We start from the raw sequence: 26562 nt of genomic DNA on the forward strand, positions 1-26562 counted from the left end.
GGCATTTTAAATCACAGTGGGTCATCAGTACTGCTGTATACTGGAGTTATTCCTCTGTGCCACAGACCTCCATCGATGTCCAAAGACTGTTAAAATCACATAAATGAGCAACATTGTTGCACTAGGTGATATGTTCCTTCATTACCATGAACACAGCTGCTGTAGTTTATCTTGAGTCAGTCCCACATTCACTGTTCTGCTGCCAGAAATACTCACCAAATGTGTATAAATCAGTGGCTGAAAATAGTGTTCAACAAACACACTATTTGCTCCTGAAAAACTACAGCGCCCAGCTGTGTTGTGAAATTATTTAGCCTTTTTAAAAAATTAAAGGATATTCGTATTTGTGATCCTTTTTTAAAGATTTACGTCTTCAGTAGGTATGAATGAGCTTTGGGCTGACGGCCACAGGCATGCTGTTGGTAATATAAACAGATATCTGCATAGGATATCTGCAAGATTTTGGGATCAGTAAATGCCAGCTTGGATGGGCCAGGGGGACAAACTCTCGCAAGTGCAGTTAGGGTTAGGGTTAGGTTAAGGTTAGTGTACAAATCTCGTGAGTTTCGCAAATCATCCCTCCGGCCCATCCAATCTAACACCAACCTTTTGGGATAAGAAGTGTTCTGGTTTCTGTTTCAGCAATTTCTACAGGAACATGCTTTGGTTGCACGTAGGTAAACAGTCTGTGTGGGGAGCGAAAGAACACATTGGTTGAAATGTTGTCTGGACCTAAAACACCTACAAAAAGTATTGATGTTTCTTTGGTTTTAAACTCTTAACTGAGTGTAAACTGGCTACTTGTGAACAATCTGGTCGTAGACGTCGTCACTCAACTCCAACTCCATTCTCGCTTCTCGAGTTAGATCAAGCTAAATCATTGTCAGATGATAGCCAACAGGTTCCGAGATTGTGTTGTTGGTCTTTTCAAAGGATTTATTGACAACAAGAAGAAAATGGAATGAAGTTATGCCTTCCTATATAATAATATACAGTAAAGTCTTACTGTTAACTGCCAGGAAATGATTACTAAAGTGGAGTGAAAACATAAAAACTATATATAGTGGCCTATCTTTCCTTTATGAATTTCTCCTAATACATTAAACATACAGAGGCCATATCTGTTTTACAATATCATCAGTTGTATCTCATCTCCATGGCTTCACTCCAGCACTGCAGTGAGCCGACTGCCTGTTTCACATCAACGTAACGGTCTGATAACTTTGGCTGGATCCAGCAGCTGTGGACTCGTTCTCAGCGAGGCTGTAGACCCACACCAGCAAATGCTGATTAATTACAGTCTGTATATATGCATCCTCTCTGATGGTCTGTAAAATTACAACATTAGCCAAATTACCCTTTTAGTAATTCTATATCATTTGTTATGATCTGGATTTTTTCCCTGCACTGACGGCTGACAGCTCCCTTGAGACAACCCTTTCTTTCCCACAGAGAGACACACACACACACTAATGGACAGATTTAGAAATAGGAAGAGAAACTACCAGAGTTACAATACTCACCGGGGTACTGCCTGAAGAAACCTTTTGCGCTCCCAAAGTACTGCCAGATGAGCGTTGGATCCCTTTCAAAATTATCTACAAATACTTTATTCAGGGCCTCGGACCAGTAAACCCCATTCACTATGTCAGGATCTAAGGAGATGTGAAGGATGTAGGAAGAGGAAGGAAGAGAAAAAGAGACGTAAATTAAACAGTGGTAATGGTAATCATCCTGCTCACCACTACCGAGTGCATGTTTGACCTTTGTCCCTTATTGACCCCCCTGAACGAGATACAATGCCTGTGACTAAATCATCCCCTCCCCTCCTCCTGCTGGACAACTGGCAGCAGCCTCCCTTTGTGCCATGAACAGAGAGTTATGGGGAGTCCATTACAGCCACACAAAAGCAGCCACAGAGAGGTGACACACTCCGTTACGATACAAGAAGCAACTGCTACCATACAAGAAAAATCTTCCCCACCCCCCCTTCTCTGCACTCTTTCTGGGGTCTTTGAGAGGTTTCTTTCTCTTTATGTCTGGACTGCTATTGATCCCCTAACTCCACTTTTCTCAGCTTGTGACACTGATTCAGCTTCAACAACCATTTCTTACTTTCACCACTTACTCTTCCCCCTCCCTCTCTCCTCCCCGTTCATCACCTTGCAGTAGGTAAATAACACTCGCCATAATCCTGCAGCCCTCTGGCTGTGTGTGGCCCCCGCAGGCTGAGCTCTCACCTTTGTTGTACATGTTGGTGGGCACCTGCACCACACTGAGGCTGACGTTGACTGACAGGTTGTTGAAATGGTCATTTGGCTCCAGGAGGAACTCTCCTCCCAGCTCCACGTTATTGCCCTCATCGTCCACTTCATTGATCAGCACCGCGTTAAAGTACTCGTACTGAAGAAAAGAGTGAATATGGCAAATGTCACGAACATTGCAGGTACAAGAAATGTTAGCTAGAGAGCAGACGTAATTTGCATTATTCATTTAACTAAAAAAACAAACTTTAATTACAGTATTCATATAAGCAGTAATTATTTCTCCTCTCCATACAAGCCATGTAGCAATCCAGTACGGACAGCAGGAACAATTACAGCAACCAAAAACTCTTTCAGTGTTCACATGTGCACTTGAGTATTGTTTTAAAACAGATTTGAAAAAAAGTGAATGATTCCTTTAAGGAGTTTGACAAATTTTCCTTACGCAGGTTCTGCTCTTCCCTTCAAGGAATTGCACTACAATCAAACCCAAGATTATTTAGTAAATCCACAGTACCTCATGTTTAGTCTACATCTGTCCTCTGAGCTCCATAAACCATTAAATCAGAGCTAGACCTGCAACGAATAGTCAATTAATTGATAAGTCAATCGACAGAAAATGAATTGCCAACCATTTTGACAATCGATTAATTGTTTTGAGTCATTTTTTAAGAAAAAATACTAAAATTCTCTGCTTCCAGCTTCATAAATGTGAATATTTTCTGGTTTCTTTAGTCTTCATTGATAGTAAACTGAATATCTTTGGCTTATGAACTGTTGGTCGAGACGAAAATGTCACCTTGGGCTTTGGGAAACGGTAATAAACATTTTTCATCAATGTCTGACATTTATAGACCAGATGACTAATCGATTTAATCAAGAAAATAATCGCAAGATTAATAGATAATGAAAATAATAGTTAGTTGCAGCCTTAATAGGAAATAAAATCTGACAAAGGAGAAGTAAAAAAAAGAAGAGATGAATGAGGTAAAGTAAAGCAAGAGTCACAATAAAACTAGAAAAGTAAAAAGGTAAAATAGATGGAAAATATACATAATAGCATGGCTTCTCACAATGTAGAAATATTTCATTACATCAGATTCATTTGGAAGAGATTTTGTCCAAGGACACTTGGACACATGGACAGAGAGAGGTGGGGATCAATCAACCTGCTATAAGCTACAGCCACTCATAATCAATAAACAATAACAAGTACGAGTGTATGTAGATGTTTTGTGGTATTTGTTTAGTTTGTGCAATTTTTTAAAATTTCTAGGTGTATAAAGTGTCGCAGTTGTAACCGTCACTTGTCACTGACTTCTAAGAAGGACTCGGACGAGCAAAGAGGAGTTCATGACTGCAAGCGAAAAGTCTCCCTAAAGTGAAACCCAACAGTTTGTCTGTCCTGTCCTTCACTGCCTGCTGCTGCAGAAGAAAGACTGCCTCATCCTGTCTGAGCGGCCTCTCTGTGGCCTCTGGTCCTTATTGTCTGCACTGAGAGAGAAAGAGATGGAGGGAGGGAGAGAGAGATGGGTGATGGACTCTACAGCATCACACTCGGGGGAGGCCTCGCCGGCATCACCATCAAGCAGCCTCTGACAGCTCATACCACGCCTGAGCAGCTCTCTGACGAGCTGTGGCGGGATGGAGGGGGGCGAGAGCAGCGGAGGGGGAGCTGTGGGGGAAAAAAACGTGCACCCTCAGCAGAACTGATAGTGCTGTAGAGAGGCACGTTAACCACCAGGGTTATTACTGTAGAGCAGGCCATGGGACACTGCAGCTCTCCGAGACACCCCACTGACTCTTACACTACTGCAGTTAGCTGTAGGCCTCACTGCAGAGATCTGCCCTCCATTACAGGCTGCTGGGCCTTACTGTATAAGCAGAGATGGTGGGTTTCACTAAGCTTTATTCCTTACGCTTTGCAACAAAATCTACGGAGTCATCATTGTCTTTTATTATTTTAAGTCTAATTAAAATGTGAAAGGCTCTGACTCTGCAGTTTCTGTAACTAACAGTTTCATAGTCAAAACTAAATTAGTTTTGAAGGTGTGTCCTTCCCTGAGGTTACGGATCACATTGTCATGGTATACTGTAGTTTAAACTGTTAATAAATAATCAATAAGAGCATTCAGCATATGAGAAAACACACTTTGGGATGTGCAAATAATTTACTGTACTACTACTTTTACATTACTAACTTTACTCAGTAGCACAATTTATGTAAGAGTGTGATTTTTATGATGTTCACAACACAACAGCAGCAGGCAACTCAAAAATGAAATAACCTGGATTTAAACATTTTTAGACATCCTCTGCTAATGAAAAAAAACTTGAAATACACAGTAACAATGATTTCTAAACACCACTATGATTAATAATAATAACATTTTCTAGAGACAATCATAAAAGCTCAAATTTAGACTTTCAATGCAAGAGCTGTTCTTCTCCCTGACAAGGTTTTGGCAGAAAGATAGATTAAAGAAAGAAAGCACACAAAGAACATTTAACCTGTTTAAATTCTGCTGGTGTCCCTTCTCATTTGAAATATTAAGTAGAAATTTTATTTCATATTTCTAAAATAATAATCTTACAATCAACTCATTTTCCTGACCTTCAAAATCTCTTGGAGACTATTTCTAGGCAAAAATTCTGTTAACAAACTTACAGCCAAAGCAACACTGAATACAATGTTGAAGCCAAGTTTCTGCACACCCTTAAACTGGCGAATACACTCGGGTCAATGCAGAGCACCCGGCTGTCCTGACACGAAGCAGCTGAGATAAGAGCAGCCGGCTTATCTCATTGTGGTCAGTGAAATGGTGCGTGAAAAATGTGTGGTGTCAGAGGAGGCGAGCTTGGCTCAATGATGCCACAAGGAGTAATATCATGACATCACATCATTATCGCAGGTGGATACTGAATTTTCCTTATTATTTTTTATGGCCTTTAAGATGAGATGTCTGTGTGATCGGCCTGCGCTGTATAACAATAGCGTCAATTGCTTGAATAAAAATGTAAGAACAGCTTCTATCTATTAAAAGTATACAACAATTTTACTGTATTGTTTTCCATACAATTCATAAAATCACATTAATGGTTGTAATACCTCTTTTAAAATGCAGTAGATGAAGACAGATATTTGTCAATGGCAAAAAGAGGAAGCCAGTGCAGTGGTCAACTATTCATTACAGGAATATTATTAAAATATTTCAGTAAATTGTGATTGTGACAAAAATAATATAAAGAATTAAATCAGTAATGGCGTATTTAATATTTGTGGAGTCCACATTTATATGGTTTGGTTTAAGGATTAAAGGTTTGAGAGTGAGAGATACCAAATTATCTATGAAGTGATGTTATCTGGAGAAAATGGAAAAATATGATTCAATAAAATATGCAATGAAAATAAGTCCCGGAAGTGCATAAATCCTTCAATAAAGTGTGTAAGCAATCTGCTTTAGAAGGTTTATTAGACCTTAAGTTAATAATGAATTGTCTATTATCATGAACTAGACCAGAGTCAGTGACAAAGGACAAATTAATTGTAGAGGTATTAAATTCTAAAGAAAATATTTTCAAGTATCATGTAGAAAAAAATGGTGTATATAGACTGTATTTTCTCAATTATTAGTTAAACTTATTTTTTTTTCAAGGGTTAAAAGGTAAAATCTACCTAGTCTGGTCATGGCTGTGTGAACAGCAGAGGAACAAGGTGGCTGAAATCTATTCATATGATGTAAATGCTTCTATTAACTGTAAAGTTCTGCCGTTATTTCAGTGTTTTGTTGCTCGAGTGGGTTTCCAATCTAGAGCCATGTAAGTGAAACAATGCGCCGCGCAAAAGGGGGTAACATTTATCTTTGTCCACTGGACAGGGAGAGAGAGAGAGAGAGAGAGAGAGAGAGAGAGAGAGAGAGAGAGAGCACTAATAAACGACAGAAATACTGCATTCCCTCTGCAGAGACTGAGGAAGCTCAGTGCGCCCTGGAAATCCGCAATGAGAGCCGCTAAATAATGTCCTGAACACAGCCAGAGCACAGGAGCATATCCTGTTAAATAAAATGAAAATGAGAAGCAATGCAGGCCTACCTCTGACTCCATTTTTTCCCTCATGATTTAGACTATATGGCCGCAAAGACTCCAATAGTACAACAACCTCTGAGAAATGTTATTATTTTAATAAAAACACTGTAGCATGCATCATAGCCTTTAATTCAACCTGCCAAATCAGGACACAGTAAATCTTAATCACCGTTCTGCTATAGGCCTGATGTTCTTAAATACTGTATTGAAACTTGAAGGCGCCTCTGCAGAGCTGCAGTCTAAGCTGATTCCTGCACTTAAAAACAGTCAGTTTGAGTTATGACAGCATGCAGCTGCAGCCTTCAGTGTGTGCGGCATTGCTTATCAAAGACGCATTATGCATCAAAACGCTGACAGGACATCAGTGTGAAGGACGACGCCAACGCAATTAAAGACTTTTAGGGTCTATTACCCTTCTCTCACCTTGCAGCCGCTTCTCCCCACCACCAATTAAAAAAGATTCATCCTGGGTTAATACCACCTTTTTAAACAATTATGTTTCTCTTTTCTTTTCTTTTCTTTTCTTTTCTTTTCTTTTCTTTTCTTTTCTTTTCTTTTCTTTTCTTTTGTCCGGGACAAAGCTCACCTGCAAGTCGGGATTATCTTCATGCTGATGGTGCGCTTCTTCTGCTGCCTCCACCAGCCGCTGAGAGGAGGAAAAACGTAATGAAGTAATTATTATATTATTATATGCAGCCTGTTATTGGTAAGTGTAGAACTATTACACGCATCATGCTTACATCTGTACAAAAACAATACAGTACATACACATTTTTCATTGAACAATATACTTCTTCTAAAGACTTTCACAAATGGCTTCCAGAAAGCCCATTGTATCACCAGAAGTTTTTCTCCACTCTGCTGCTCTTTGTATTTTTCAGACTTGCTGTTTGCACATTTTCTTTCCCGCTCTGTTATTTTCACATCTCAACAAATGTCCCATCCAAGAAGAACATGATGGAGCACGTAAACCGGGATTTTAGATTCATCTTTGAATGAAATCGACAGGATATCCAGCTTTTCCTACTAAGCTGTTCTCAAAACTGTTAGTCTCTCCCTCTTTGTCAATCCTTGTACTATTTTTGAGGGCCAAAAAATATGCATAAAACGTAGGCCACTATACTGCGGAGTGTGGCTGTGAAATGATTGATGGAGGCAGGTTGGAGCAGCGATATAGCCTCTGCAATAACTCGACTCTGGAAATGTGCTTGGCTCTGTGTTTCCGGGGAAATGCCACCTAAACGTTACAGTCACTTTTGCCTTTGGAGCCAAGCAGGTAATTAACATCTGTCACACGTGTCAAAATAACTGCTATATAAACACAACTGAAGCGTTTGAGCTGCGGCGGCCAAATTCATTCGACCTCATGGTAAGACCTCATGTAGTCAGCAGCTGGAAAATTAAAAAATAAGGGGGAAAACGACAAAAGAAACATAATATTTTCTGATTTAAACGGAGAATGGCCTCGTGGTATGCCTAATTTGACTTTTTATGAAATGTCGGTGGCTTGACACCTACACCGCTATATTGAGGTCACTGCTTATATATTTGACTCCCTTTTCAATTTGGAGTAAAGTGATGACGTCGTCAGTTTAGGATTTAACACACCTATGCTGGAAGCCTCTATAGGTTTAATTACGAACCTGGATTTTATTTAAATATATATATATGGCTTTCACACATTTTTCAAAAAGAATTTAAATATGTTGATGTATCTCAGGGAATTAAATCGGGTTTATTAAATTAAGCGCCCTCCTAAATATGTAATTTATAGGCAGAATTGTCATGAGTTGCGGCGCACATGGGATCAGGCGGGATGAGATAAACGTTATCATTTCCCAGCAGTCCCTGCAAGAGGAGCAGCATTAAAATGGTTACAAGCTCCTCTGCGCTGAGGCTCACAGCTCACAGCTCAGGCCTGCAGACTAATACATCTAAGACTATATTCCAGATCAACCTTTTACAGCAACATTATTAGGACAGATTTGGAACAATAGTCTGTTTTTTTTTCTCCAAATGATTAATCTGCTCAACTTGTCCCCCAAAACAAAATAAAATAATTGTACCTACCCTGGTGGCCTCTGCTTTTTTCCGAAACATTTCCTCCATCTTCATGGCCAGGTTTTTGACCAGTTTCACACCATCAATTTCTTCCACTCTTACTGATTTTTCAAGCTCTTTATATTTCTGAAAACAACAACCAGAAACAAAATTGTGGCATTGACAGAAAAGGGGCAACTGTAAATCTTACAACACTGACTGCAGGAAAAGCCACTAAACATGGTTGACCCATTAAATGCTTTAAATGCCCACTAACACTCCTAAGAGAAGAAAAACATTTATATAATCATCTTTTTCTGTGTTTTTGTATTCTGCAGCATTTTTGAGGGCTGTTTCCACTGCATCCCCGTCCAGAGAGGTGGCAAATTGTTAAACAAGGCTTATAAGGCATCACATGTTGGTTGACAAGCTGCGAGAAGCCGGTCTCAGATGAACGGCTGATAAAATCCATGCTGCAACACAGCATGATTGATAGTCTTTATCTGGTCTCAGTCATTGGCTGCACATGCTGCTTCTTTCTCTCTGATTGGCTGAAGATGGCCAAGTTGGGTGGCCGAGGAGGGGGAAGGGGGGCGGGGCTGGATCTGAAGGCTATGCATGGCAAGAGGGTAATTGAAATGGAGTCAAAGCACAGGAGAAAGATAATAACGTGTCAAGCTTGGTCGACTCTGGGTAATGAACTACACCTCACATAATGCTGATTCTGCTGGACGCACAGGACCTCCAGTGATACAGAACAAAGCCCACCACAGCTCGGAGGAATATAACATTACATAATCCCACACCTGCCTGGCACACACACACACACACACGCCAAATAAAAACAAAACCCTGCATCCTCTCACGCTGTCCAGTCAGCCACATCACACACTTCCAATAACCTTATCTAAAAATAAACATGAGCCACGACAGGCCTGTAGCACGCATTCAAACACGTTACACATTGTGTGGACAGGATGCACACAAAAACACACACTCCAGTACATGAGGCGACAAATTACCTTCTGAAAGGAAGAGTGTGGGCTCGCAGTGGAGCAGAACAGTTCATTTCACGCCTGTCCTCCTCGCCTCAGCACCCCAAGTCCCCAGTCCCCCCCACATCCTCCTCCTCCTCCCTCTCACTCCTCCAGTCATCAAGTGGAGGTTTGGCCCCATCCATCAAAAGCACTGATCATGATTATTGATTAAAGTAATGACCATGCAGAAGTGAGGCCTGCCTGCGGGAGCCTGAAGAGCTCCAGTGTTTCCCCTTTCACCGAAATCTTAGTAAAATCGAGTAATTCGCCATAAAAGCATCTAATGATCAGCCTTAATGACCAGCCCCTAACAACCCGTCAGTTCCCTCACAGCTCACTGCTTTGTGCTGACTGGCTCAGCACAGCACTCTCCAGACATGCCTCCATGAACAGGAACACGAGCAAAGTGCTTACACACACTCAAAAAAGGGAACAAATCTGCAGGGCATATTGCAAAAAATGTTTTTGGACAAAGATAAAAAGCATGTTTGGTAATAAATAGTGGAAAATAAAGCATAGTGCTTCAGCTTCTTATATTAAGGAGCTGTCACCTCAGGACAAGGAGTTCCAAGGTTTGGAGCCTGGAGCCGCTTTCTGTATGCAGTCTGGACGCTCTCCCCATGTTTACGTGCACTTCCTCTGGTTGTTCCACCTTCCTCCCACAGTCCAGGACATGCAGGTGAGCTTTTAGGATTAATCCTGCTACTGCCCTTGACCGAGGAACTGGCCTCAGAACTGGAGTTGGTCCCCGGACGCGGCACTGTGATAGCCCACAGCTCCTAAAATAGTGAGGATGGGGTCAAATGCAGAGGATTAATAAGTATGATGGGGATTGATGATGTAACTTAACCTAAAGGAGGAAAGTAAAGAGTCAGAGAAGAGGCAGAGGGATAAAGTGTTCAGGCCGAGAACTGGTCTAATGTACATGAGTGAAATGCCTGCTACAGTCTGTAAACTGAGTGACCAGAAAATATAAACCCCTTTACATTATAAAGCAGTCCTGTAATAAATAAAACACTTCACCTCTCTGACAAATCAACTCTTTTGTCTGAGATGTGTTGATTCAATCTTATAGTGAGTTTTGAGGCCCTAGTTTGTGGTGTTCTTGTATTGAAATGTATCATTTTGCAATGTTTCACTAATTCTTTTGTTCCTCCGTATATATTTGAAGGCATACTATGCAGGATTTATTGGTTGCTAAATGTAAATACAACATTCAAAGTTGGCCCTTCCTCCCTGGCTCAATGACACCAGAGCGAGCTGAGAGCATGAGCAAGAGAGAGAGAGAGTGGTTGAGTGAGCTAGAGAGTGAATGAAGAGAGGGAGCGGCGGTAGCGAGAATAAAGCAATGAATCAGAGTAATAAAATGTTATTTTCTGATTGTTTCATGGCGGTTATGTTCTAAAGAACAAATAAACATGCCCACACCTCCGCACAACCCTGTGGGAAGGTGCTGCATTGCTGGATTCGGTGTGAATGCAGCTGAAGCGCACACTTCATCCTGTCCGCTGTGGCCTCTCTGCTCTGTGCGTGTGTGTGTGTGTGTGTATGGAGCTCAGCCTCAAACTCGGTTGAACAGACACAGACCTGTTCTCTTTACACATCCATGACACATACAGAGAGCAGGGGAGAGAGACAGCAGGCTACCTGACCTAACACCCCATGCGCTGTTATTGGCTGGGGGCTACACACCCACTGCCCAAAGTTTGACACCCAGAAATGTTCTGAACACAGCAAAATAATAATAAAATAAGAAAATACAGGCAGAGGGCAGAGTCTCAGCAGATAAATACGCCATCACACACTTCTAGTGGGTCATAGGTGATGACTGAGAGAGATGATTTTTGTATGAGTCTATATGTTATTTTTGGGAGAATCCTGCATAGTATATCTTTAAAGAAAATGAACAAAATTATTTATTTGAACAGTTTTTCTTTTTATGGCCTCTCAGTGTATTCTATAAAACCCACTGTTTAGACAAAGTGATCATCTTTTTTATATACTCGAAACCAAAGGCAAAAATTGGTCAACTTGACAATTAAAAAGAGCTCTTAGTGAGTAGACAGCAAAGAGACCTGAGACACTTAAGTCAATAACCCTCTTTAAAAGCTATTATTTTAGTGTGGCTATAACCTGCTGTACGTTGTAGATACATAACTCCTTAACATCATCAACCTGACAGACCTTCTCATCTGTTATACATAGTAAGGTTGTTTAACAGACCTAGTTCACTTTATTTACAATTCTAGTGGAGATTCAAAAGTGTCAAACTAAACCAAATATATTAGCTTGTATTCAAGGGAAATGTGTAAAATGATGCAAAAGCCATCTTGCACATTTCCATCTAATGTAATGGTATATCAATACAAGCATGCTGTCTTGTGTTTAAATATTTCACTTGGTTTAACCATAATATACATACTGTATAAGTATATATGCTATATGTGATACTCTCATAGAGAGTGGAATGTGATCATTTATATTTTGTGGTTTGTGCAGGTTGTGTCCATGTTTTTATGCCGCTGGCTGTCTCTTCTGTTTTCTCTCTTAATTTTCTCTCCTTTTTATAAAGCAAAATGTTTACTTGTTTACTTTTTAAGGGGAAATTTTAAGAGAAAACCGGGGTTAATGATTTAATTAAGTGCCATTTAAACACTATAGGTCATGAGTGTAATGTGTCATCTACATATAAATTTAAAATCGGCAAAAGAGACTTAAAACACATCTTACAGATGCTGTTTATCTTCTATTCATATGCAGCAAATTTTCACTGTAATATAATAATTTCTTAAGGCACATGAACTTCACACACAGTGTGTACTGTATTGTATGTACTGTTACTCGACACACTTACTGGACACACACATTTCACACTGCAGTGCAGTTATTCAGCATTCACACAAAGGAGCTCCTCCTCCAGCTGTTTACTTCACATTTTCTGTTCAGGTCCTACTTCAGTAAAAACAGACAGTTCACCAATCATCCACCTGAGTCCACTTTGACCAGCCTTTTTGAACTTGAGGCCTGTGAAAACAGAGCCCACCTCTGCCATCAAGTGGTCAGAAAATTAAATCTACTGCACTGGGTCATTGCTTTTGTCTCTGTTGGTTCCACTTGTTCCATTATATCAGCCCCCCTAACCCACTATCAATCCCAACTACACATTTATTCAATTTGTCTCCTTGTCGCTTTCATATCAAGAGGTTGAAGCTCTTGACTCCAGAGAGTTAACTGAAGAGATGAGATGAGAGAGGAATCAGCCGTGGTTAATGGGCCGTATCAAGAACAAACACACATGCACACACACACACATGCACACACACTCACACACACACACGCTAAGCTCTGTCTCTGCCAAACACACCTGAGTCTCCTCTAAAATAGTGCATCAGCATTCGGTCGAGACACCGAAATGTCTCTGCAGCCATTAGAGAGGGAATACAGCATTACAGTGTACAATATGTGTAACTACATGGTCATTACAGGAAAGGGAAAGGACATTTGTGCTCATGCAACACTGGGAAATTAGAAGAATACCTTCTGCAGTAGCTGGGAACCAGAATATTTTGCAGAAATGGATTTAATTTCTCCACCGAACGCTGATGCCCAGAGCTTTACGCTAGGACACAAACAAGACAAAGAAATACAATTAAACCAACAATCTTCCAAATATTATGGAAACGTGTATATAAAAATGCATGTAAAAACATAGCGAGGTAAGAAATTGAATGAAATAAAATAAAAACATGTAAGTTATTGTCTAAACTGAAATGTGGTGTTGCATGCGTAAGAAATTCTAGTTCACCATTAGTCAGATGTAAGTTCAAATCTGTTATCTTACATCGCCTTCTCTGCACTGAATACTCCCTGTTGTCTGTCCACCACAGCTGCTTTTATCTCTCCTTAGCTGTCATCTTTTCTATTTTCTTACCTTACATGATCAGTCATGTATTGTCATGGCCTGGTGGCACCAACCTTCATTCTCTTGACAGATGACTGTTGTAATTTTCATGACCTATGCTGTAGTTATTTGAGCTTCTTCTATTAAATTGTGAGTGACTTGTGGTAAAGGTGGCAGCAAAATACTTTACCTTAAATGTAACACTAAGGTGGATGTAACCGTCCTACAGGAAACTTGGCTACTGATTTAAGGATTCAGAAAGTCAAACTACATATATTCAAGCATGTTTAAAATAAATATATATAAAGGAGTTACAGTTATATTGGCTTTCATCTGCAACTTTGCATTAAAAAGCTCAGAGGTATTTACTGCAGTACAATAAGAACAGCCGTCTCCCAAACAGTGTCTGAAAGATTTCTCAAAATGTATTAATTTCATTTTAGCTGATTTTCTGTTTTCTATTAGTTTCCAAAATCTTATGGCTATGGATGTGTTATTGTGGCTTTAAAACTAAACTAAACCTTAATATAATAATATATAATCCTGTCAAAACAGATTCCTCAAGTAAAAGGTTTTGCATTTCATCAAGTCGCCCAATTTGCTGCAAATGTAATATGACTTAAAAAGCAAAATGTGCTTCATTTTCAGTTAGCTGTTGCACAGAATAGAAATTTGGGAATCATTAGATTACACCTGTACAGGGCTGCAGGATTGTGATTTGAGCTGTAATAATTTCCAGTTTTAATAAAAATATGTAAAACTATTTCTGCTCTTAATCAATTTACCTTATTGAAAATTTGGTTTTTGAAAATGAAGATTAAGATGGCACCACTAAGAAAAGTTCTACCGCTCAAGTCCACGAGATATAAAAATGTCTTGTTTTAGGACCATATAGGTAGTGAAGCCAACCGTAACACTTATTATTTCAAGTTATAGATTGAAAAGAAACAACAGAGAACTCTATGCTGCTATTCTTCCATGTATGAATTTCTCCACCTCCTGTGATTTTTTAAAATCCTGCTTATTTGCTAAAATCACATCTGTACTTGTGAGTTTCTTCCATCATCAGTTTATCCTCCAATAAATGCGGCCTGTGTGGTGGAGTACAGAAAGAAATCTGTGGTTCAATTAAACTCACACAGTGGTCATCACAAGAACCAAGAAAAACAAGAATCAACTTCATGTTCAGAAAATTTCCTACATAATCCCTAACCTTTCTTTAACTTTAACCTATTTAACGCGCTGTAAATTTATTTAAGAGTTTTATAAAAAAAAATTTTTAAAAACCCACATGCAGCTCGCTTATAAATGCAGCATTTCCTTCCTGTAAGAGATCAACATTTTGGTTATTTCCATGTGAAACAAAGTTGAGGAGCTGCCTCTCACTCACACTGACAGAGGGATCCCTTGCTGGGACCCCGCCACCTCCACCACATTCAAGCCGACGAAGATCCAGAGCAGAAGGAAGCTGGTGCTGCACATGTGCGAGAACAGGATCCTCCAGTTCCCCTGCATCTTCAACTCTTAGACAGATGTACAGTAAATCCAGTCCCAGCACCGAATATAGCTACTTCTGGACCCCGGTGGACGTTCTCCTGCCGCGTTACTGCCAGCACGTACCCTACTGTATTTGATTGTATAGACTTCCCCCCTCAGAGAGAGAGAGAGGGAGGGAGGGAAGGAGAGAGAGCAACAGAAAGAAAGACGTGCAGACAGACCGAGCATCACCATCCAGCCTGCTTCTCCATCCTCTGCTCCTTCTGCCTTCCTCTGAAAAAGGTGGAGACAAGCACAGACCTTTGTCTCTGGGAGCGACTCGCCTGCTTGTTTGCAGCGAAGCCTGAGAGCTTCTGCAAAATATGATTACTGGACGCTGGACGGGTTTACAGAGCTTCATCTGCAAAACACTGAATACAGGTTTTCCTCTGCGATGCACCTCTCATTGATAGTGACTGAAAACAGCATTGAACTGTTTCAAAGTTGTTGCATTTAACGCTGACGCTGCGTTATAGTGAAGAAGCTTGGTGTACTGCATTGTCTCCCTGCTCCACACACATTCATATCCAACATGTGAAAGCGTGTTTTTAGTGTAACTGAAAGGTAATTATGTAGTGTAGGACATAATTACATCTGCAGAGCATTAGAAGACATAGAAGACGCGTTTAAGGGGAGATTCCTGGCTCTGTGGGCGATAATGAGACTGCAGACATTTGATGAAGGCTTGCGCACCGCCATTAGCACAATAAAAGAGAAAGAGAAAAAAACAAAACATGCATTTATCATGGGAGTCATTTGAGTTTGGGAAGATATGGGCACTTTCCAGACTGACTTCAGTTAATGAATAATACAAAACAAGCAAAAACTGAGAGATATATGTCAATAAATGCGCACTGGAGCGATACCCTGTAATAATATCTCTAAACTTTGTGCATTTGTTTATAATAGTTTGGTGGTTGAAGTCGAATCAATTGACCACATTGATCAATGACGTCATGTCATTCACATCAGCAACTTTTCCGCCTCAGAGATTGTTTGAGGAGTTGAGGGGTTAGTGAAAGAGCAACTCCTCATAAATGAAGAAGTTTTCATAGCGCCATATTCATCGGTGCTCGCTATAAAACTAGACCAGAAGATGCTGCCATCGCCTCGTGCTCTAAGCGCTGATTAGGAAGCGATAATGATGTCATGGCAGTAAGAGGGTTGAGGCGCCCCCCCCCCCCCCCCCCCCCCCCCCGCCACCACCACAACAGGAGCCGTGTTTCGACTTGAGGCTTTTATTAGTTTAGTAATTGCATCGTACATCAAAGTTGCGAGGAGCCTGTACTGTCTGGGACGTGCCGATAAGGAGCCTGTTGGATGACGGACAATATCATCCAGTCTCTTGTCTGACCGGCCCCGCTCACTTTACCGGCTCCCTGAATGCTTTAATTAACTATCGACGGCAAATAAAAAGCACTTCTCTGTCATGAGACTGACGAAAGTTCTCCGGTTTGATTCGTTTAATGCAGACAGCCGGTGAGATTACTGGGGGTTTAAATCCTGCCGGAGTGTCTCAGTCTCTGCATCTGTGCACGCGGATACAAAACACACTTCTCCATTGGATTGAATTTCTTGTCATGACCTCCAACCACACACAGAGTGCAGATTCAGGTCAATTTAACACATCAGTAGGCCCATTTTCTCCAAATATAGTGAGATTCAGCTGATTAAAATAGTTTGATGCTCATTATCTTGCTGCATGTTAATAGTGTTTTGTTGTAAAATGTAAAATATCACTTTGAGTGCAGTTAAGTGGATTCATGGGGCTTCCAAAGTCAGCACAACTGTAAATTGTTGCTGAAAAGTTTCAGAGGAAACTCTTGACTGAAAAATTGACTTGTTTTATTCTCCACTGTCCACATTATCACCTGATATAGCTTATAGAAACACTGAATCCTGTATCAAATCATACCAAACACAGATTTTTCTGATGTTGAGTCAATCTGAAGGTGCTCTCCATGGTGCTGAATTTGGTTTTAATCCTCAAGGATCCACTTGTCATGTTTTTCAGGAGATTAAACTCAAAAGTAGTTCAGAAAAACTCTGGAAAAAGCTTGAAACTCCTGAAAACTCCTGGAAAAAAGGCCAGTAAGTGTACATTTAGCTTGGATTGCTGCTATGTCGAAGGCCAACAATCAACATCCACGCTTTTCATGTTAAGGGATTTTTTTGTAAAAAGATAAGTAAGGCTTCTGAGGACACTGACAGTGGTAAATGTATATGGGCTTCAGTTTTCATTGTTCCAAGTGATTTGTCATTTCAAGTGATCATAATTAAGGGCATTGTACCAGACATGAAGGTGTATAATCAGAATCAGACTGCTGTTGCTCCCACTTGAAATTTCAACCCAAACAGTTGTAATCTCTGTCTTGACTTGATTGGACATAAACCTCTTAAAAGGTTACACATCGGACACCTGTTGTCATGCTCTCTTGTTAAGTCACAGGGCTTAACCTCACCTCATGCCCTCAGCACCCGCGGATAATTCACTTCAGACCACCAACAACAGTCAACATTTCACTCATCCAGTGCTATATATAGAAGACTTTACCTCAGTTTACCAATATCTGTGGAGGTATCTGTAAAGCTTTTATATGTTTACATCACTGCTGTCAAGACTCAAACATTACACTGGTACCTCACTCTAACCTTCAAACATCATCTCATGTACTTGTCACAGTAACTTTTACACACTCATATTGTTTTTCTGAGCTCAGGTGGTAAGTACTGTATCATGTGTGTAACCCATTGTATTTGATAACAGACTTAATATAGCACATCGCAGTGATCCTCCTGAGTCCGGACAGCACATTAGTGTATTTAAATAAAAGCTTAACCAGTTACTTCACCCTCTTGGGAATACCAGTGAGGTTAAATGGGATCTTGCTGCTGTCTTAAGCCGACCTACAGAAAACACTGTAGGGAAACAGTTTATACAATTTTGAATCTTTTCATTCACATGCAAAGCAGAAAGTTATATTATTGAAATTATAAAACTGCAGTGGATGGACAAAAAAATAAAAAACACCTCACAATAAATACCAATACAAACTTAGTGAAGCTCATTTAACATTTGTTCTTTTGCAAGACAATCAGAGGTATTGATTCCACATGAACTATAGTAGATTACACTGTTGTTTAGCAAACGTCTCATTTAGTGACTTTAATGTTGTTAATGGCTGAATGATCTATTTCCAACTGTGTACTGGGTTTGATTTCCTCATTTTAATCCCTGCTGTGCTCCCAAGCTGCATGATCAACTCAGATAAGGGATGTAGATGTTTACCTGATGTGTAAAAATACACCTGGATGACTTCCTCAAATCACAAAATCAGAATAAAGTTGGTGAAGGTGATGATGGACCCTTTAAGAAGTGTAAGTCTGAGGTGGAATGTAACAAAGTACATTTACTCAAGTACTGTTTTTGACACACTTGTGTATTTCCAAGAACTAAACCCACACACTGATACATCCACAAATGCAAAGAATCTCGGTGTCACTAAAATGTGACAAACAAATAAATTCTGAAATTCCATGTTTTCCTTTTCCACATAAAAAACTAGAGAGATATCTATATTCTTTCTTACAATTATTGTTTTAGTAATGTTTCTTTTCCACATCTAACTATAATCCTAAAGATAAACATAAATAATTATGCCACTAAAAGTGCCACTGGAGGGAAATACCAGAATATGTGATTAAATGATTCTATGTCATCAATACAAAATGTCTTTACATGCTTTTGTACATGTGCTGGTTTGATCTCTTCATGTCGTGATTACTGTAACTCTCTTTATGAGTCAGTCAGTCATCCTTGTCTCACCTGCAGCATGTCCAAAATGCAGCAGCAAAGCTCCACACTGGTACCTAAGGAAAGAGTGCAAATGAGTGACAATTATTAACATAACTACAATATTTACCCTTTTATTTGAATTGTAATAGTGTAGATGTATTTCTAGTTTCTCTTTGTTCAACTGACTTGACTTGATAGTGATACTGATTAAACCTTTTCTGATCCCTGGTTTGTGTAAGGAGAGCAAGAGAGAAGAAAACAATGACATAGAAAGTGAGGGAAAGAACCAGAAAGAGATAATCATCCCTCATTGATAATTACTGTATACTGTATGTTGTGACAAACCACCTCTAAGCATTTTTAGAAAGCTAAACCAGCAGTCTCTTTATCCCTCTGTGCGGAGGGTGTAGTCATTATTTTTTGCACTTGCTTGGCAGATCCTGGTGAGGAGTGCTGTGGAAGTGCCTTTACAATCAAGTAAAAGGTGAGGGATCAAGGATCATCATCATTTGGAGGAATTACTCTTTGTTAAGTCCAGATCTGGAGGACTTATTTAGACTCAAGGCATCTAATCTCATCTGTCACATTCGAGTGGTGCAATATTGAACATCTAGAAGCTCCAGACAAGACAAGAAGAGCCCGACTGACCACTTTTTAAAGTTTTTTCATCCATGCAACACTCAGATTTTTTCCCAAATGTTTCTTCTTACATGGGCCCGCAGAGGGAGCCTCCTCTGTCACGCACCGGCTTCATCATCCTCGCCATCATTATGGCTATTTTCACCGGTCCAGCCATCATACTCAACGCTACAGTGATTATGGTGTCCCTCATGTACAAGCAGCTGAGGAAACCGCTCAACTACGCTCTGGTGAACATGGCTGTGGCTGACCTGGGCACAGCGATGACCGGAGGGGTGCTTTCTGTGGTCAACAATGCCCAGGGGTACTTCTCTCTGGGAAGGACAGGCTGCGTGATGGAGGGCTTTGCAGTGTCCTTGTTCGGTGAGTGAAAAGAGAAACACAGCAAACGTTGAGTTGGTTTTAAAACTGCACATTTTGTTACAGAGTTGTGGTACAATAGGTGCATCTTTTCTAATGTAAAATGAGATGTCTTCTGTTATTTTGTAATCTTAACAGTGAATGTTTTTACTTCAACAAGCTTCTTTTAGCATGACTCAATTAATCATTGTATTGACATTATTTTTAGTTTCCAAAGTACAGTATTAATTCACATTTACTTCAATATGCAGACACCCCACTGTTTCTCCTGTATGACTTTGCTTTCCTTGACTTGTCCGCAGGCATCACATCTCTGTGCACAGTTGCTCTGATCGCAGTGGAGAGGATGTTTGTTGTATGTAAGCCGTTGGGGCTGATAACTTTCCAAAATAACCATGCGGTTGGAGGTATTGTCCTGTCCTGGCTGTGGTCCCTCACATGGAACTTACCGCCCCTGTTTGGCTGGGGTAGGTATGAGCTGGAGGGGGTCGGGACTTCCTGTGCACCTGACTGGCACAACCGAGACCCTCACAACGTCTCCTACATTCTGGCTTATTTTGCAGTATGCTTTGCCGTTCCTTTTGCCATTATCTTGGCATCCTACACAAAACTATTGTGGACATTGCACCAGGTGAGTTTTTACATCTTTGGCTTTGTCACAGGCTGCATTAGAGTATGTGCTTTTATCTTGTAACACAGGTTCATCAGTTAGTTTTCAGATTTTTAGTTTCTCATTTGTTCTGCGGCACATATTGTGAGAACTGGATTTCTTAGATTTTTATCTTTTTTTAATTTATTTGCACACCTATAGAAAGGCATAAATCCAGATAACAGAAATAAAATAGATGTGACAGGTGGCTCAATAAAAAACAATGAAGAAAAAAAACCAGCAACTGATGAATACTGCTGTGACCCTAAATGCAAAACAAAACAACATTTCAGGAAACAGATTGTTGTGTTTTCTGAAATGTGCAATTTCCCTTTGTTTAATAGTCACCTTTTTGGTTTGTGACTCCTTAAAATGAAGCAATGCCAGCTTGTGACCCCTTTTCACTGGTTGCAGATGTCAACCAGTTATGACCAACTCATGCAAAAAGTGATTTTTCCCCATCATAATTGACAATTATAATAAAAAAAAGATCAAAGAAAAGTCTGATAAACAACATCATTTGTCATCATGCAGCAGACGTCTTTTTCTTTACTATACTGTTGTCTTGACCCCTTAGATTTGCCTTGCAACCCTCCAGATACCCAACTTAGGAACTGCTGTTTTTGGCCACTGGTCTGTAGATATAGATATTTTCAATGACATTCTGTGTTACAGGTATCAAAGATGGCCTGTGTGGAGGGTGGTGCAGTAGCTAAAGGAGAAATGAAGGTGGCGTCTATGGTGATTCTTATGGTCCTAACGTTCCTGATCAGCTGGTTGCCTTATGCCGGTCTGGCCATGCTGGTGGTCTACGATCCTGATGTGGAGATTCACCCGCTGGTGGGCACAGTGCCTGTTTACTTGGCCAAGAGTAGCACTGTGTATAATCCCTTGATTTACATCTACCTCAACAAACAGGTACTGTAAAACCAGACACTGATTATACAGACAAATAAATCAGCACATCAGCACCATCTGGTGGTCTTAAAAGACAGTTCAGTGTCTTGTCTTAGGAATAGTAGAAGGGATAATAGTGACAATGTAACTGAGCACTCTGTTGTGATTGGATGTAAAGATATAACCAAAGATACAGCTATTCTTGTAAATTTCAAAACAAACTTTTCAAAGTCTTCGTCTACTATAAATTACTTTTTATTTATGTATATATTTATTTACTTATTAAATTATCTATAATCTTACAGCACAGCATAATATGGCTGCAACTGATGATTATTATATATTATCAATTAATCTATTCATTATTCTGTTGATTAATTGATTAGTCGTTTGGTCTATAAAATATCAGAAAATGGTTAAAAATGTCAATCACTGTTTCCCAAAGCCCAGGGAGACGCCCTCAAATTTATTGTTTTGTCCTGACCAACAGTCAACAACCCAAAGATATTCAGTTTACTGTCACAGAAGACTAAAGAAACAAGAAAATATTCACATCTGAGAAAGTGAATTTGATTAACTGATTGTCAAAGTAATTGGGGATTAATTTTGTGTCAATCGACTAATCGATTAATCGGCTTATTGCTGCAGCTCTACAGCATAACTAATTTTACATAATTAACATTATGTAAAGTTATGTAAAATTGAGGCATTTCAAAAATTATGTCTATAAATTATAAAATATATAAACTGCTTTTTGATATATTAAGTAAACAGATTCTTTAAGACTAACAAAAAACAAGAACGTGCATAAATTATTGTATAATGAAAAGTAGTTTGAGTCACTGAAGAACCATAATAAGTTTATTTATTTACCTTTTTACTGTGTATTATAATATATTATAATGTATAATTATAATAAAAATGTTTTTATATTATTGTTAAATATTAGTTTTTGCACATGATTTGTAATGTTTCTATGCACAATAATGCACCTTCTATCTAACTACTGACCAGGACTTTTCATCACTTTAACAACATTTTCTTGGGAGTTGGATTCCACATCATCCACACTGAAACATTCTCAGTCTGATATTCTCTGTTTTATTTTGTTTTGTGTAGTTCCGTAAATATGCAGTGCCCTTCCTGCTGTGTGGCAAAGAGCCCTGGGTGGAGGACGACACATCAGAGAATGTAACCACCGTTGAGACTGCAGTAAACAAAGTGTCTCCCGCCTGAAATATACGCACGCCTACAACCAGCCATTAATAAGCTTTTTACTGACATGTGTATAACTCAGTTTACATATCCTGCTCCACAGTGACTACAGTGTTTGAATGTTTATGTTTTTTGTGAGATGTGTATGTATAACAGATATGACATTCTCTATAACTGTAGTAGTGACGAGACAATGTTGGTGAATGTGTCCAGTGCTTGCTCTCTAAAAAGTGTAAAATACAAATAAATGAGAACAGTAATTCAGCATAAGTTTATTCAATGATGATCAATAGAAAATAAAATATCAGTATCGATTCAAATAAAGTCAAGGCCAAAATAAAATGAAAAATACAAAAAAAATGTATTGATACAAAACCTAGAGGGTTATAGTAAAGCATTTGCTACTAAGAGAAATTATGTTTACTGAATAAAAACATTGAGGAGCAAATATCAAGACTTTCAAGTAGAGAACATTACCATGGGTCTTTCCATACTTTTGTACATATTTTACATTATCTTCTATTTTAATACAGCTTTCAGAACATTAATAGTTGTAATAGTAATTATAATCATAACAATATGAAGGAAACTAATAGAAACGTTCAAATCAATATGTGTTTCTCTGTAAACTGGTACTTTAACCATTTTATTTTTTTCCCTACCCGCGAACAGAGGAACAGTGCACCTTGAAAATATTTTTTAATACTCTTTCATTCCCAGCATTGTAAGGTGAGGTGTAAATGACAAATATAGATTCCACTAAACCATACACACAGTCACAAAAAGTACAAAATTGTCTCACCTTAATACACAAATCTGTTTAGAAAAAGGAGAAACAAAAGCACTATACAGTTACTTGTGCAAAGACAAACAGCTATGTGCTAATATTTAAATACCATTGGTATAGACTGAACCAAATCATTATTTTCTTTTTTTCAGGAATCCCTGACATGAGGTAAAAGTAAGTTCTTTTTATCTTTAGTTTCACACAACTTTAAAAGTGTTTACAAAATAATGCATATCTTCAGTTCATCAGTACTGTAATTGCTACGAATAGTACAATGTGCCTGTTATGTGCATTGGTCCTTTTATATGACGTTCATCAACAAAAGGACTAGAACACATTTTTTTAACTCACAAACAATTCAAAGAGCCCTTTCAATGTGCACACAAAATGGAAAACCTACATTGTCATGACAGTATTCGGTTGAATTAGAGTACAGTACGCACTCGCCTACAAATCAAACACTCATGAACAACAGATCACATTAACCCTAAAATATCCTTGGTGCTAATTAAACTCTCCATGGTAATGCCTGAAAAAGCCCACTTTAGTGTATTTAGTCCAGTATCCTTATCGTGATAGATCAAAAAGTGATAAAACTTATGGGCTTCAGTTGCTTCTTTTTATGCATCCAGGGTTAGGTTTCCCTTCTAGTCTCATTAATTTATACGGAGGAAAAAAACACAAAATCCAGGTTCAAACCCTGTTTAATCTCTTTCAAAAACTCCACTGTGGGACACTGTGACAAACAGATACGTTGAGACAATGATATGTTGTCATCGTTGCCTAACGAGGTATACTGTATGCAGGAACCAGGCAGGCTGAGAGAGAAAGGGGCGGGGGGTTAGTATTGCTTAGCCTCTCTCCAGCATCCTGACACCAGGACACCCTCCACCTAGAACACACCTCGGACTGTTTCTGACCTTTGGATGTGTGCATGTGTCTCCTGCCACCACAGGCTCCGAGCCCTCACTACTACATGAAGGCTAAGATGTGATTGCGAAGATTTAGTACAAAGGTTTAATGGAATCACGCCATGAACAACAAAGAGTATGTCATGGAAAATCCCAGCACAAGCTATGAGAAATATTAATTTATCCCTGTTATTACCATCTATCCGTTTTCGTTCTTTCAGCAGCAAAAAGGCATTTCAGTAGGGGCTGACAAAACCTAGGTTTGACTTTGAAACTAACTAAAAAAGCAGCATTGTTAATGCACTATGCATTTTAAATTCTTGTGCATCCCCTGCACAAAATATGCAAACAAATGTGTTTGTCACATCTGTATAAAATTTCAGCACTGGATCCTTGAGGCTTGCCTTCTAAAAATGCTCCTGTAAAGGGGGCTTAACCTTATGCAACTGGTGTTGGTTTGATGAAGTAACATGTGTACTCCTATGCTAAGAAATCAAAGCCATTTGCATATCTTGTGCAGTAGTGTTGTCACACAAGCAGAATCTCTTAAAAATGCTGTTTTCATAGGCAAAATAAAGGGTGCATATTAGCAAAAACATAAAAGGCAAATAAATATCAGAATATTGTACCTAATAAAATAATGCTAGTCTGCTTTTATAGCATAACAGGAGTAACAAGGGTCCATATTGCTGATCTTTTAAATGATACATAATTACAAAATATAGAATATCTCTTTACAAAGTTTCTTTTGTTATATAATACAATTTTACAGCATATCAACTATGAAATATTAATCAGGCTATTCTAAAATTTTAAATAACCTGCCTGCTAGTGCATTTATCACAAATGCTTTTGTCGCTTCAAAAGTACATATCTCAAGTTGAATGATGCTATAAGTAAGTAGGACAATTAGTTCCTGCATAATCTGGTTCAACTCTACTGGTGCTTCTTCACTTTTTGACTCAGCTGTAGCAATCATCACACGATCTGTTCTAACAACAAAGGGATCAAGTTATACTAACGACTACGGGGAGGAGATATGCCTTTCTATGCTTGCATTGAAAACTTGCATGATATGCCAAACCTTAATAAAGTGACTGAGGTAATGACATCGTACATCTGATTGTCATCACCCTTAGAGACCCGCCCTAAAGAGTATCTCACACCCTTGCCAACTGGTCCATCTCTCTCACTGGCATTCAATGTCCTTGTCTCTGATTGGCTGCAGGCTGAACCTGTATATCACCTCCAGGTCAAGGCCTTTGACAGGAGGGTGCGGTCAGTCCCTCTTTGCTCAGCAGGGATGGTAGCTGGCTCTGTGCTGTGACCTCCTTTGCTGGCAGGTGGAGAACAATTAAATGAACGGGACTAATGTGTCTCTCTTCTGTATGCCTTTTCTCTTCAATGTAAAAGGCACTTCTTTTGGTCAGAGCCAACAGATGCATTTCTTTTTTTAAAATTTTCGCTGATTGTAGTCTGACAAGGTTATAATTTGCAGATTTCTCCAGCCACTGCTATAAAGTCGTGATGCAAATCATCTCGTCTGCCAGGTCCTCCTCATATGGAGCTCTGGATTCTGTCTCCGGCTCCTCGTCACTGTAACTGGCTGCGGTGTCCTGCAGTTCATAGTCCCTTGGAGTCAGAATGGGGAACACGTTGACCCCGTTGACACCCGGAGCAATCCCTCCGTTCAGCAGGTGGCTGGCTGCGCTCTCCATCTCATCTATTGTCATCTCACATGCATCTGCTATCTCGTGCTTTGTGGCAGCGACGAACTTGGGATCCTTGGCATATCTCCCAAGCCCTTCTGATATCAAAACCTGCTCGACAGAACGTGAGGGAAAAAAGTTAATGGTAATTTTCAGAATCTTGTTTTGCTTATCTTGCTTGTCACATTTCGTTTTGACCAAAGTCTGTGAGATTAAATTATCTGGTCAGGGACACAACTCCCCTCCCTACGTCCCCACCAACACTCAGACTCACCGCTTCCACTAAGCTGGTGGCGCTGCCTCTCTTCTGGTGGTACTGGTTATGGTACTCAGGTGGCACCTGCAGGTGGACCGGTGAGTACGTCCTCTGGGAGAACTCGGGGTCGTCTGTGTACCAGGAGCTCTTGCGCACAGACACTTGGCTGCTAGCAGCGCTCTCCCTGTGTGGGTGGTCCACACGGATGAGAGGAGTGTAGTATGGTGACTGGTCTTTACTGGCTGGGGTGGCAGGGGGAGTGGCCCAGGAGCGGGTGGAGCGGGTCGGGGAGAGGCGGTGGGCTCTGCTGGAGTCCAGGCCTGCTACAGCCATAACCTGACAGGTCAGGAGAGAGGCGTGAATACAAATTTACTGTAGTACAGTCAAATTGTGATACCCTATTACCACTACTTCTACAACACTACTGCCACTCTCTCATGTTAGTTTTTCATAGGAAATATAATCAGTTTGCCTGTGCC

General features: G+C 39.8%; 3 protein-coding genes across 3 annotated transcripts in view; 1 reads left to right on the plus strand and 2 right to left on the minus strand.

The window, feature by feature from the left end:
• LOC121889835 (voltage-dependent calcium channel subunit alpha-2/delta-3-like) overlaps positions 1-15781 on the minus strand; it is a 36652-nt gene extending 20871 nt beyond the window's left edge. The window contains exons 1-7 of the mRNA XM_042402052.1: positions 14719-15781; positions 12965-13046; positions 9979-10206; positions 8421-8537; positions 6937-6996; positions 2241-2403; positions 1524-1655 (exon numbers count right to left, since the gene is read on the minus strand). Coding sequence (XP_042257986.1) covers positions 1524-1655; positions 2241-2403; positions 6937-6996; positions 8421-8537; positions 9979-10206; positions 12965-13046; positions 14719-14843 — 907 coding nt within the window. The 5' untranslated portion in view covers positions 14844-15781. The remainder of the gene's footprint in view (positions 1-1523; positions 1656-2240; positions 2404-6936; positions 6997-8420; positions 8538-9978; positions 10207-12964; positions 13047-14718) is intronic.
• A 2340-nt stretch (positions 15782-18121) lies between these two features.
• On the plus strand, positions 18122-22569 carry LOC121894426 (parapinopsin-like). The gene is made up of 5 exons (XM_042407013.1): positions 18122-18242; positions 19098-19662; positions 19962-20290; positions 20984-21226; positions 22325-22569. Exons 2-5 carry the CDS (start codon positions 19332-19334, stop codon positions 22439-22441), a joined length of 1020 nt encoding a protein of 339 aa, XP_042262947.1. The 5' UTR covers positions 18122-18242; positions 19098-19331; the 3' UTR covers positions 22442-22569.
• A 151-nt stretch (positions 22570-22720) lies between these two features.
• Positions 22721-26562, minus strand: part of cacna1da (calcium channel, voltage-dependent, L type, alpha 1D subunit, a) — a 64914-nt gene continuing 61072 nt past the window's right edge. Inside the window, exons 45-46 of the mRNA XM_042403819.1 lie at positions 26102-26419; positions 22721-25938 (exon numbers count right to left, since the gene is read on the minus strand). Coding sequence (XP_042259753.1) covers positions 25633-25938; positions 26102-26419 — 624 coding nt within the window. The 3' untranslated portion in view covers positions 22721-25632. The remainder of the gene's footprint in view (positions 25939-26101; positions 26420-26562) is intronic.

This window comes from Thunnus maccoyii, chromosome 3 (genome assembly GCF_910596095.1).
Source record: "Thunnus maccoyii chromosome 3, fThuMac1.1, whole genome shotgun sequence".
Classification (NCBI taxonomy): Eukaryota; Metazoa; Chordata; class Actinopteri; order Scombriformes; family Scombridae; genus Thunnus; species Thunnus maccoyii.